Raw genomic sequence first — 13,068 nt, 5'->3', positions numbered from 1 at the left:
TGTGGTGCATCTTCTATTCTGATAGGATCCAGTCTATTACTAGTTGAGGAGTAGTTTAAACAATAAATATTGTTTCCGCTCATGTTGACTTGATGCTCTTACTGTTGTAAGTAAGACCATATTTCAAGATTCAAGCTTGAGATGACCTGGGGTGGGAGGGGTGTGCAGTGAGAGAGAGACTCACTGAGATCCTTGTAGAGGGAGGAGGAGAACTTCTTCTAGGTCATCTCCTCTGCCATGAAACTCTTCAGCCACGTCCTGAAGCAGACCTGCTACTACAGCCAGATCTCCTTCCTCCACGCTTGCCTCCTACTTGTCCATCTTCATTCCTACCCATCCGCTCCACACTCCTCTCTGACCTATTACCTTCACGGCCATCTTCATCTATCTATCGCATTCCCAGCTAACATCCCCCCAGCTCCACCCTCCTTCCCATTTATCTCTCAACCCCCTTGCGCCACAAGCCTCATTCCTGATGAAGGGCTTATGCTTGAAACGTTAGTTCTCCTGCTCCTCAGATGCTGCCTTGACCGACTGTGGTTTTCCAGCACCTCATTTTTTGACTGATCTCCAGCATCTGCAGTCCTCACTTTCTCCTTATGGAGGTTTGTGATCTGCTCATTAGCTATCTTCTGTTATAAAGAGAAAATCTGATGATACAATCCATGTTATTGGAAAATATTCCTGGTTGATGGATAATACAAATGGTAATCTGGGGAAACAATATCTACCAAAAGACATTCTCAAAATTGTCAATTCATGTGGCTCCAGAGGAAGATAAATGGACAAATATCCATTCGTGGCCACAAGCTTGGAAAAACGATTGGCGTCTGAGAACTTGGAATTGAATTTTTGTAGGATAGGAATCTTGTATCAGAATCTCTTTAGTACAATATTTAGTTGAGTTGTATCTAACCACACATGTAGAATGCTAGCTTTCTTCAACACAGAAGTAATGGATTCGCAATCAATAATACGGTGCTCAAATTTCTGGATGATATCAATTCCAGTTTTAGCTTCTCTCGAATATGAATGTTGTACTTCCAAGAAAGGCCTGTTATGGGTTAGGCATCATCTTTCAGAAGTAACACTATTGCTTTCAAAGTTGCCAATAACATCAAACCTTCGAGGAGAAAGTGAGGACTGTAGATGCTGGAGTTTTCAGCTCTGATACTTTTCCAGCAACACATTTTCAGCAATAACATCAAACCTACCTGGGAGGGTAAAGGATAATCAGATAATAAATACACTTGATATTACAGTCTGGATTCTTTAGTGTTGCAACCGACACATGTGTTACCTCATGGATTGTGATAATCTGTCAATCCACACAACAAAAGCAGAAATTGCTGAAGAAACTCGCCAGGAAAAGGAGCATCTGTGGAAAGAAAGCAGAGTTAATGTTTCAAGTCCAGTGACTCTTCATGAAAACTGAATCCATGTATACTGGTAAATCCATGATAGATGGGCGTGCTGTACCAATGATGCAACAGATTTCAGGTATGCATGCTAGGAATTTGAAGACAGATAACGTCAATGCATGGGATGTCAGACCCATTGTAAGCAATTTGTTTATTATATGTGGACTTACACCATGTTGTACCAGTTTCCTGAGTACCTCTTATGTAAGATGAATAACGGGATGATATTTGCACTTTCAGCAGTATCACTGTGGGCACACAGTGCAAGTTGCCATTCCTTTTGGGGTTCATTACTTGGATAGGAGACAAGGTTCAGCTTTTCTCACAGGGCATGCATGTGGTGTGTCAAGATAACTATGTGTACTATTTGTCTGCAGTCTGTAAACATGACTGAGCAGATTCATTTTGGAATGCATTGACATGCTTACTTAGAATGGATGGAATTTGGAAAAGTCCTTGGTATTGATTTTTGGTTGGCTGTTCTTCACATGCTCATCCTGTGAGGAATTGCATTATATTTTGGGTTTTCCCAGGTAATTGGATTTCTTACACATTTTATGCCAATGCCATATTGTAAGACATAATTTGCAATTGTAACTCAATGCTGGAGACTGTCTGACTAGCCACATCTCACCCAAGATTTGGATATTTTACTGAACCTGATGACCGCTGTAATAGTTGTCATAGAGTCAAGTACCTGAGGCTGTTGCTCAGCAGCTACAAATGCTTCAAAGTTGAGTCCTTCTTCTAGAAATATGTCAATGCATATTAGATTAGATTCCCTACAGAGTGGAAACAGGCCCTTCAGCCCAATAAGTCCACACCGACCCTCCGAAGAGTAACCCACCCAGACCCATTTTCCTCTGACTAATGTACCTAACACTATGGGCAATTTAACATGGCCAATTCACCTGACCTGCACATCTTTGGACTGTGGGAGGAAACCAGTGCACCCGGAGGAAACCCACGCAGACACAGGGAGAACATGCAAGTTCCACACAGACCAAGGTTGGAAATGAACCTGGGACCCTGGTGCTGTGAGGCAACAGTGCTAACCACTGAGCCACCGTGCTGCGGGTTTGTCTAGAAATGCCTTTCTGAAGAATTTAATGGGTTTGGAAGTAATGACGAGTTACTCAAGTCTTTCAACTAAGTTAGCTTTAACAAATTCACATCTGTACCTTTATGTCAATATTTGCCTTTTAATTGGCCAATTATTTTCCATAGCAATTGTTGGCATGGCATAAATTGAATCCTGTGTATCCTTGACTTGACTTGAACTTTGAATTGATCTTCAAATCTGGAATATTTGGTCAGGACTTTTGTTGTCATCATTAGCGATACTAGAGGATTTAACTCATCTTAATCATTCATTTCCCAACATGTTCGCAAACGATTTTGACTGCTTGTCTTTATGTATCAGCTAATTCTTGACCGAGGAAGTAAAGATTGATTCTTCCTTTAATAACTAAAGTTCTTACAGAATGTCAATGGATTGCCTTTCCATGTTTATGTGTTTGCTGTCCATCTTAATTGTGCTCTTTGTAGTCTTTAAAAATATCGGAGTAAAAACTATATCACCGTGTAGTCTTTTTAAAAGTTTGCTGTTGCACTTCTCTTTTTCTGTTGTATCAGCTTTAAACCTTGCAGGTTTTTGCTTGTGGGTAGTATTTGTGCCAAAATAAGAAAAAGTGATGACATCACATGTGCATTTTAAGTTTTTTAGCATCTTTGAAGCAAAATAGCAGAACCAAATTATGTCCAAAGAGAATGTCTTCTTCATGTTGAAGTTGTTTCTCTTCAGTGTTTTTATCTGTATTTTAGTACATTGTATCTGTCCTTCAGCATCTTTTAAAACTCCCTTACTCTCTTAAGATTAAGTAAGATTAACTGTGACTGCTTTTTTAAATAGAGAGTATGGTCTCAAATGTTTCTTCTTAATTGTTAACTTCATTGTTGATCTCAGGCAGATTATCAGAACTCCGATGCTATTACCTTTTCAGTATTTAGTACCAAGTAGTTGTCTCTAACTAGTGGTCACCATTAATGTCTAGTGACCATTTGCTACTATCATGACATGACACTATGCTTTAGTTTCTTGTGTCAAGCACTACTACAAATATGCTATAGTCTGATCATTGTCCAATATGCTAGTTCACAATAAATATGTCAAAAAGATTGTTCTTGTTGATACAGATATATTGATGTTTATTAGAACACTAACCATTTACAATGGTATAATATCACAAACTTATGCAGAGCCTGGGTCCTGAGCTTACTGATGTTACTGTACATTATGTATACGTAACTGACTGAACGAACATTCAACACTGACTGTATTGCACTGAAAGAATGACTGAAGGCGAGGCAGGAGCATTATATGTCATGATGTCTTGTAGCTATCTTCAAAAATGCATTGCTTAGTCTGAAATCCAAACAATAATGCAACAGTAGTGCCATTGTCTATATCATATTAGGTATACACAGAGAAATTAGTGTATACTGTATATATTCATGTATAAGTCGACCTCATGTATAAGTCAACCCATTATTTTGGGCCAAAAAATCTTGCATTTTCCATATATCTTGTGTATAAGTCGACCCTACTCTATCACATTAAATCGCATTCATTCATTCATACTGAACTCTATTCATCACTCTCTGTTTACTATATTGCATCCCTATTCATTCATTCATAACTCTACTTATTGAACTTGGTTACTACAGCAGGTTTTGATTCATTCCTTCATTCAGACCGGTACTAAGTCTGTTGGTACTTATCACACTTTATTCACCATACATCCAAAAGTTAATATCGTTAAAAAGTGTAACATGAATTTCAGCCCCTCAAATCTTGTGCCTGTGTATTAGTTGACCCCCTAATTTCAGCTTTAAAAACATCTTCAAAATTCAACCTATGCATGAGTATATACAGCAAGTGACTGGTTCCAACTCGTTTTTAGAAATTTACTGCACCATGTACAAGTGAGGTGGAAAAATGGTTCTTTAATTAACAATGAAAAAGCTTAGTTAAGTCTTTGCACATTATTGATAAACTGAGATAAGGATTCAAAGAAATTATTGGGATTTGCAACTGTAGTTAAAGCAACAGAAGACCACAAAGATCAGCACAAGTAATCTATTTAGTAATATACTTTTTCACTGAATATTACTGTCCACTTGACTGGATATTTTTATTCTTTGGCCAATGAGAACTGTTGTGAGAAAATATCTGGGGCTAAATCAGGAAGTAGGAGGTACGAATGGTTTGAAATGTCTGTTGTACTCATTGATCGATAATCAAAAGTTGTTGATAAATTCAAGCGACCAAAGAGATAGAACATGTCATCATAACTGACTAGCGATGTTGGGTGTTGTTGCTTCATGCTATTGATGTTAACCGACTGCACTGACAAGAACTGTTTATTCCCATTGATGTCATTTCCAAAACGTCCTTTATGATTCTTTGTGTCAGAGATCAGTGGACATACTCTTAATTGAGAATTCTGCAATGAGCTAGATCCGTCTCTCTTGTGACAGTTACTGTTTTCCTCAGGAAGAGATGACGAGTCTTGCAAATCTAAAATGACATAATTCTGACTGGGGGTGTTGGAATTTTCAGTTTCATGATTTGGCATTCCTCTGTGTTGCTTGATGGTGGAGGATTCATTGAAGTGGTATTTCTGACAGGCATCCTCTTGCATTTCTACACATTTTATATTCTCACTTTCATTTACTTCAGAAATGATTTCCAGAACTGGAGGCAGGATCTCATCATCAACAACTTTGTCACAGGTAGGCTGCAAAGGCTGTGGACAGCAAATGAGACACATTTCCCAAATTGTATCTTTCCCAACCATTTGTGCAATGGAATCATAGAATCAAACAAACCCTACAGTGTGAAAAGAGGGCATTTGACCCATCGAGTCTGCACTGACCCTCTGAAGAGCACCCCACCCAAACCCAGACCCCCAACCTATATCAGTAATCCCATATTTAATATGGTTAACCTACCTATCCTGTACATCCCTGGACACTAAGGGACAATTGACCCTGCCCAATCCGCCTAACCTGTAGAGCTTTGGATTGTGGGAGGAAACTAGAGGGCTCAGCAGAAATCCACACAGGAAAAATGTGCAAACTCCATAAAGATAGTCGCTCGAAGCTGGAATCAGACCTGCGTCCCCGGCGCTGTGAGGCAGCAGTGCTAACCACTGAGTACTGTGCTACCCATGGGCTGATTGCTTATCAATAGGTCACTTAAGGGCGATTCTTCATGTTTACCAATGTTCAAGCTGGTGACTTGGCTGATGGTTACTCTTTAACATCCTTGAATTATTCAGACTAGTTATTCACTCTTACATTTTGAGAAGAAGTGGTGAGAAATGGACATTGGAAAGCAATATGCTTTTCCTTTTCCCTTGTGCATTAATAAGCTCTTGGAGCTGCCTGAATGCTGTAACATTTCTTGATCTTTCCTTTCTTTTGCCCAAGGATACCAAGGCCAGTTGGAAAGCTGGTTGTCAAACTGGCCTGGATTTGAGCTGCCAATTGAAAACAGTCCATGCTCTGGTGATCATTGTAGTAATAGACAAGCATTGGGCCAAATTTGTAAATCATGAAATCAATTAAGGGACTAGATTTGAAGAGGTAATTTTTATGGAATGTGACCTCTGTTGGCTAGATTAGACAGGTCAATCTGGAGACAAAATGTATTTTCTTCATACTCACTTCAGCTATATTGCTTACATCATAGACTAAAATAAGTGATAAAGTACTGATGGGGGATTAACATTTGTGGTCATTGTCCAGCTGCAAGTTCACCTGAGAGCTAAACTCTGACAAGATATTTATAAGGAGTCTTGTAGCTCACTAAGAAACCTTAGCTTTTATAAGACCTGCACTCCAGCGAAAACATCAATTCATGTAAGTAATTATAGGCCTTCTCTGAAATTGAAATAGTTCCAGGTTGTAAACCCTTTTTCTCTTCACCTATATTTCACCTATGTGAGTGTAGTTGTATGCGTGAGAGATGTCATACTTTAAACCTCCGAGGCAAGTATATGACATTAAATAATTTTTATTCTAAATTCACAAAAACTTTAACAGGGAAAAACAAGCAATTGGACAAAGCACTTGGAGGGCAAGAAAATATACTAATTAATACTTAAAAATATTTTAGTCACCAAAAAACACATAAATTCGGTCAATGCTAACACTTTATCAATGCACTCCAATATTCACTCCAAAAAATCTTATTGCAATTTTCTCTTGACTGGCATTTATTTATTTGTGTCAATCAAAATTTTGCCCAATTATAGAAGCTTAACCACAGTTGAAGTTAGGCTGTCAGATCTTTAATTGCCAGGTACATTCCTTTCTCTTATCTTGGTCAGAAGAGCTACATTGATAACTTTTATGTCCTCTGGCACAGTTCCCAAATGAAAAGAGGCTAGAAAAATAAACTGTTTTCATAGCATCTCCTATTTTATTCACTATTCTAGGATATGAGTCATAGGACTAAGTGCCTATGTAGTTGTAGTTCTTCTAATTTCTTTACCTATCAAGTACAAGTGATTTCGCTGGAACCAACATGTTTGCAGGATACATACATATAAGCAAATGAATTGGGAGCAGGAGTTGGCCAATTGGCTTCCCAAGCCTCTTCATGGCGGATTTAATTGTGGTCTCATCTCTACTTTCCTCTCTATGTCCCACATCTCCCTCCTTTGACTCCCTTGTCAATCAAGAATCTATCCAATTCATCTTTAAATGCATTCACCGAGCTTATTCTCAAATAGATTGCCTTTTGAGAGAAAAGAATGTCTCCTCATCTCTGTCTTACCCTGCATTTTTAAACTATGTTTCCTCGTTCTTGTCAGTCTCACAAAGGAAAACATCTCCTCAGCATCTACTGTATTAAGACCTGTCAGAATCTTACAGACATCAATGAGATTACACTTTATTCTTCCAAACTCCAACCTGCATACAGACCAACTTGTCCAACTTCTGTACATATGGTAAGCCTTGCAACTCAAGATATCGTTGAGCAAATATTGTCTGGAATCATTTCCTAATGGGATATGCTCTTTCTTAAAGATGGACAGCAGCCACATAACCCAGAGATTTTTTTGTATGACCACAATGCCAGACCTAGATGACTGATCGAATGCTCAAAGCTCTGCTCCGTGGACGCTTGCAAATCAACATGCACATCTCAATCTGCATTTGAGAGACGTCAAATGATGACAGATGAAAATGGTGACAACATTAGTGTGTTAGTATGTGCCATCATGTGGCTACAACGGCTTGGAACAGGCACCAATACTCAAAACACCAACTCACAACCTAATAACCAGTTCATAAAAACCAAAAGAACTGTGGATACTGTAATTCAGAGGCAATAAAGGAAATTGCTCAAAAAGCTCAACAGGTCTGGCAGCATCTGTGGAGAGAACTTGGTTTTGATTGAGTGACAGTTCTGAAGAAGGGTCAATTGACCTGAAACGTTAATTTTGATTTTTCTACACAGATGTTGCCGGACCTGCTGAGCTTTCCAGCAATTCCTATTTTTGTTTCTGATAACCAGTTCATAGACTCATTCTCAAAGACTGGTCTCTTTCAGCCATGAGTAAAAATGGTGAACCATATGAAACAAACCCATCATGGATTTAATTTGCTGCATGTCTATAATACATAGGGAAGGATGCCAACAGTGATGTTTTCTTGCCTATCGTGGTTCTATCTAATTTCTTCATTTCTTTCTATTGTACCTAGTTTCATGTCTTCCTTGGTCACGACTGAAGAAAAATTCTTAATTGACATCCTCACCACCCTTTGTCATCTATTTCTTTCATACATCAGAAAGATAAAATGAAAATTATTTGCTACCCCTGGACCCCAGTTACACAATATTTCCCTGAAACCTTGGACAATGAGATTCTGATTTACTTTTCAACAGCTCCAAAGATGTGCTCTTATTACCAGTATTGTTTGTGTCATTGAATTATCACCTTACCTGGGAATATTTCTGAAAATCGTTGAGATATCCTTCCAGGAGCCGTTCCATGTTTGGAATCTGTGGCCAAAGCTTGTTCTTCACATTACTTACAAGGAAAGACCATGATTATTAAGAAGAGTTTGCATCTGTGGATAAAATTAACACCTCTGCACCCTTCCGGTACTATCATCTTCTGATTATTGAATATCTTTTGTTTGCGAAATATTCCCAAAATAATATATGTATACAGTGCCTTTAATGTGGTAAGACATTTTGCGATGCTTCACAGAAATGTTGTCAGGCAAGACTTGAAACGGAGCTACACAGAAATATTGGGACAAGTAACCAACATTTTGTTGAGAAGGTGGATTTTAAAGGACCTCTCAAAGAAGGGCAGAGAGAGAGGCTTAGGGAGAGAATTCCATAAAGCCTAGGTAGACAAACCCCGGTCAACATTAGCCACATGAAAAAAATTAGGATTACTCAAATAACCAGATTAGGAGCGGTACAACACAGATTTCTCAATGGGTTATGGGGTTTGAGGAAGTTGCAGAGATAGGATAGGGAAGGACCACAGAGGGATTGGAAGACAAGGATAAGACTTTTAAATTTGAGGACTGGAGTCATTGCTCTTTTAAATTTGCAAACTCTATTTATATCAAATAACCCATAATACTAAAGGATCTGTGAGCATTGATTATTTCTCTTGTACTGCTAATACTTTCATTAACTGGATCTACCTCCACCATACTATTCCACTCAGTCCTAATGTTGCACCTATTAAAATGTATTTGATTGTTACAAGGTCTTTTAGAACTGAACATTTTTGTTCATGGTCAGACTGCAGTTTAGTGTTGGGTGCTTTATGTACATGGAGTATTACAACTCCTGGAACTGCATTCATTGTCTTGAGATGATTCATACTGTAGTCTCTCAATGGCAAGTATATCATTTCTTAAACGAGAAGTCCAAAACTGTGTGTAATACTCGAGAAGTTGTCTCAAGAAGTCCTGGTATAAATCCAGTAACACATCTCCACTTCTGAACTCAAATCCTCTTGCAATGAAGGCATTTGCCTTCCTAATTGTTTGCTGCATCTCCCTATCTGCTTTCATTGACTGTTGTACAAGAACACACAGATCCCTTTCTGCATCCACACTTCCCAATTTATCACCATTTAAATCATACTCTTCCTTTCTGTTTTTCACACCAAAGTATATAACTTCATATTGAGCCACATTGTACTTCATCTGCCATGTGTTTGCTCACTCACTCAACTTGTCTAAATCATCTTACTGCCTCCTCCAATACTACTCACAACTCCGAATGCCATCTAGTTTTATATCATCAGTTAACTTGAAAATATTGCATTTAACCTCATCCACATTATTTATATGTCTCGTGAATAGCTAGAACCAAGCAATGATCTTCATCACTGCCTGCCACTCAGATATATACCCATTTATTCCCACTCTCTGTTTCCTGTCTGTCAACTAATTCTCAGTCCATGCCAATATATTATCTCCTATACCATGTGCTTTAAGTTTACCCACTAGCCCACATAAGAGACGTTGCTTGAAAATCCAAATACTGTAAACCACATCCTCTCATTCTACTTTATCCTCAAATCCCTACATCTTCAAAATTTCCAATTGATTTGTTAATGATAAGTTACTAGGAGAAAGTTTACCTTTGATAAACCTTTGATGGGTTTACTGCTGATAAACCCATGCTGGCTTTGTCCAGTCTTGTTAATGCTTTCCAAATGTTCTCTTATCATATCCTTTATAATTGACTCTAGCATTTTCCTCACTACTAATGTAGGCTAACCGGGCCTGCAATTCTCTGTGTTTCTTTATACCTTCCTTCCTTTTAAGTAGTGGGGTTACATTAGCTACCCTCCAATCTGTAGGAATGGCATCAGAGTCTAAAGGATTTTGGAAGGTGACTACCAATGCTTGCAATATTTCCAGGGCCACTTCCTGTAGTAGATTTGGTTAAACATGTGATCTGGCCATCTTGGTGTCAGTTTCAATTTACAATTGCCTCCCAATGCAAACAGAGTGAGTGAAAAGAATGGGGTTAAGGGCAAATTATTTGCACCATTCAACAGTGGGGAACTTGATTTTGAAAAAATCCAATTCTTAGCTGCTAAGATGGCAAAGCTTTTGGCTGGATTATGCCAGCTCCAGGTTTCAAGTTGTTTGCTTGGTGAATGGGGTGCAATATGGCCCTATTGCCATCTGTTCAACTACTGACTGCACCAGCTTTAACAAATACTATTCGGCATGCAACCCCACACTTTACTTCCCCGCTGATGTTAGTAGCATTGGTGTGACATTTAATTTTGGAGAGAAGCTCATGAGTCTGATTGCTTTGTGCTAACACTATACACAATGTAATGTGAAGCCAAAGCCATTAGAAATGACATTCTCCTTTGTGGACGTATCACCATTTGCCAGAATATTGAAGATCACTTGATTGATGAAATCCTCAGGCACACTATTCATTCAATGTTCCAATGTAATTTCTAATTTCAATTTTTAATCCTATCTTTTGTAATCTCGTTAAAATACAAAATACTGTACTTAATCATATGATGTGGTGTGCAGAACCAAAAGTGTGTGAAATTGTTTTGTACGTACACTGTCCCTTGTTGCTTTGAAGAAAGATTAAGCAATGCAGTTTATTGAACTGTATGTACTTAGAAGCAGTGTTATTTACTATCCAAAGTTTTCTAACATTCTACTAATTGATCCAACTGACACCAGTGACTTCATGTTATGGCGCTCTGAATGATGCTTACCTGCAAAGATTATTACATTACCTGTAGACATTTGGAAAGATGAGATGGGACACAAAAAGTGCTATCACCAAAAGTAGTGTGACACCAACAACAAGGGACACTGCTGTCGGATCTGTCAGGAAAAGTGAGTTGAGTTAGACTGGAAAGGTTTTCTGTTCAAACAACACCTTTAATATCACTGAGTACTGCGTATGACAAATATATAAAATACTGTGTAATACATATTGTTATGTAGAAAGTACAGCAGCTATCATATATCAAAAGATCACAAACTGCAGAATGATTGACGACTTAATCTGTTCTTACTCACATTGAGCTGAGGGAAGAATGTTGGCCATAATACAGAAAATTCTGTGTTTAACTTTGAATACTGTTGTGGGATCTTTAACATCACCAACTCTGTAGCTATGCAAGTGTCAACTTAATTTAGTTGATGGCTAATTGCGTAGTAATTGAGAATTCACTCTGACGATTTGAGGAAAATCTTTTGATATGAATAGTTAGGATCTGGAGTGCACTATTTGACAGTATGGAGTAGACAGGTTCCATCAAGACATTCATAAATCAAATAGTTATGGGAAGAGAGCAGAGGAATTGTACTAAATAGATTGCTCATTTGGAGAACTGACACAAGATAAACTGAATAGCCTGTTTTGGTGCCTTAATGATTCTGTGATTCTCAGCTTCTTTGCACTGAAAGCAACGGGGAGGGTGTATGTATTGAAGTGTCTTTGTAAAACCTGAAAACTCTCTGAGATATATCCTTTGACATGGACAGAAAATCCACCCTTGGTTCCTCCTATCAGAATTTAAAAGCGCTGTCTAAAAGAAGTGGAATTTCAATTGGAACTGGGCTCTCACTCTTCAATGCATTGGTTTGAGTTTCAGCTTGAGTTCTGAAAAATAATCCTATTTGATCCAAACAGTTAATCTTTATTTCTTAATAGCTGTTGAGTATTTCCATAGCTAAAACAAAATATGCTTTATAAGTTTGGTGATCCTTCTGCGTAAACTTAGGAATAAAGGGCCCAAAAACCAAAACTAATAGGAATTCTTACTTGATTTATGCATTTCAGAACAAAAATATGCAATCTGGCAAAGGAGTCCTCTTAAGTATAAGCATCAGAGTTATATAATGCACAGAATATGTCTTGATAAATTGAGAATATATCGCACTTACTCATAGAACCTGGGATTGTAGCAGTGAAGGTGTCTGACCAGCTGCTCCAGTAACCTCTGTATTTGACTCCATTGGGTTTAGCTCTAAGTTGCATGTAATATGTTTTACTGTGCGGAAGATCCAAGACCTCACTGTGTAATGGCTTCTGGATAAGTAGTGTCTAGAAAGAAATAGCAAGAAATTCAAGGAATGGTCTATAGCAGCCTTTATTTTCACTATCAGACACCAACGAGCAATTGAAATAGCACAAAACCACTAATATTTTCAAGATTGTTGCTTTCTACTTCAAAATATTTGTCTTGTTGGTATCATGGCTATATGCGCAAACTCACACACTATTGTGCTGTAAATTCAGATAAGCTCAGTGCTACTATCAATCGGCTATCTTCTTTAGGCTTAATGGAAGAACTGCCAACTTAAGTTATTCTTGTTTCGCCCTGGTGTTATCGCATAGAAATCGCTGAGTATTTGCTGGTATAGCCATCACTTTAGCCACAAGAATTAATTTTATTATGCAATCTTAGAATCCCTACAGTGTGTAAGTAGGCAAATTGGCCCATTGAGTCCACACTGACCCTCCTGAAGAGTATCTTACCCAGACCCACCACCACTCCCCCACCCTATCCATGTAACCTGCACTTCCCATGGCTAATCCATCTAG

General features: G+C 38.3%; 1 protein-coding gene across 1 annotated transcript; it reads right to left on the bottom strand.

Moving 5' to 3' along the window:
* Nucleotides 1-3,633: 3,633 nt before the first annotated feature.
* LOC122547953 lies at nucleotides 3,634-12,523 on the bottom strand. The gene is made up of 4 exons (XM_043686513.1): nucleotides 12,408-12,523; nucleotides 11,249-11,339; nucleotides 8,440-8,527; nucleotides 3,634-5,230 (listed from the first exon to the last, which is right to left on the bottom strand). Exons 1-4 carry the CDS (start codon nucleotides 12,499-12,501, stop codon nucleotides 4,616-4,618), a joined length of 888 nt encoding a protein of 295 aa, XP_043542448.1. The 5' UTR covers nucleotides 12,502-12,523; the 3' UTR covers nucleotides 3,634-4,615.
* Between the last annotated feature and the right edge of the window lie 545 nt (nucleotides 12,524-13,068).

The sequence above is a fragment of the Chiloscyllium plagiosum genome, unplaced genomic scaffold (genome assembly GCF_004010195.1).
Source record: "Chiloscyllium plagiosum isolate BGI_BamShark_2017 unplaced genomic scaffold, ASM401019v2 scaf_1922, whole genome shotgun sequence".
Classification (NCBI taxonomy): Eukaryota; Metazoa; Chordata; class Chondrichthyes; order Orectolobiformes; family Hemiscylliidae; genus Chiloscyllium; species Chiloscyllium plagiosum.
Note: the sequence above shows the minus strand (reverse complement) of the source record. Positions and strands in the feature narration are given on the sequence as shown.

Excerpts from the sequence above, each read along its gene's own strand:
- LOC122547953 (XM_043686513.1), bottom strand. The coding sequence starts at position 12,501 with ATGCAACTTAGAGCTAAACCCAATGGAGTCAAATACAGAGGTTACTGG. Across the intron at positions 11,340-12,407 it reads TACAATCCCAGGTTCTATGA|ATCCGACAGCAGTGTCCCTT; the intron begins GTAAGTGCGATA and ends TTTTCCTGACAG. Across the intron at positions 5,231-8,439 it reads ATTTTCAGAAATATTCCCAG|CCTTTGCAGCCTACCTGTGA; the intron begins GTAAGGTGATAA and ends TGCTGTCCACAG.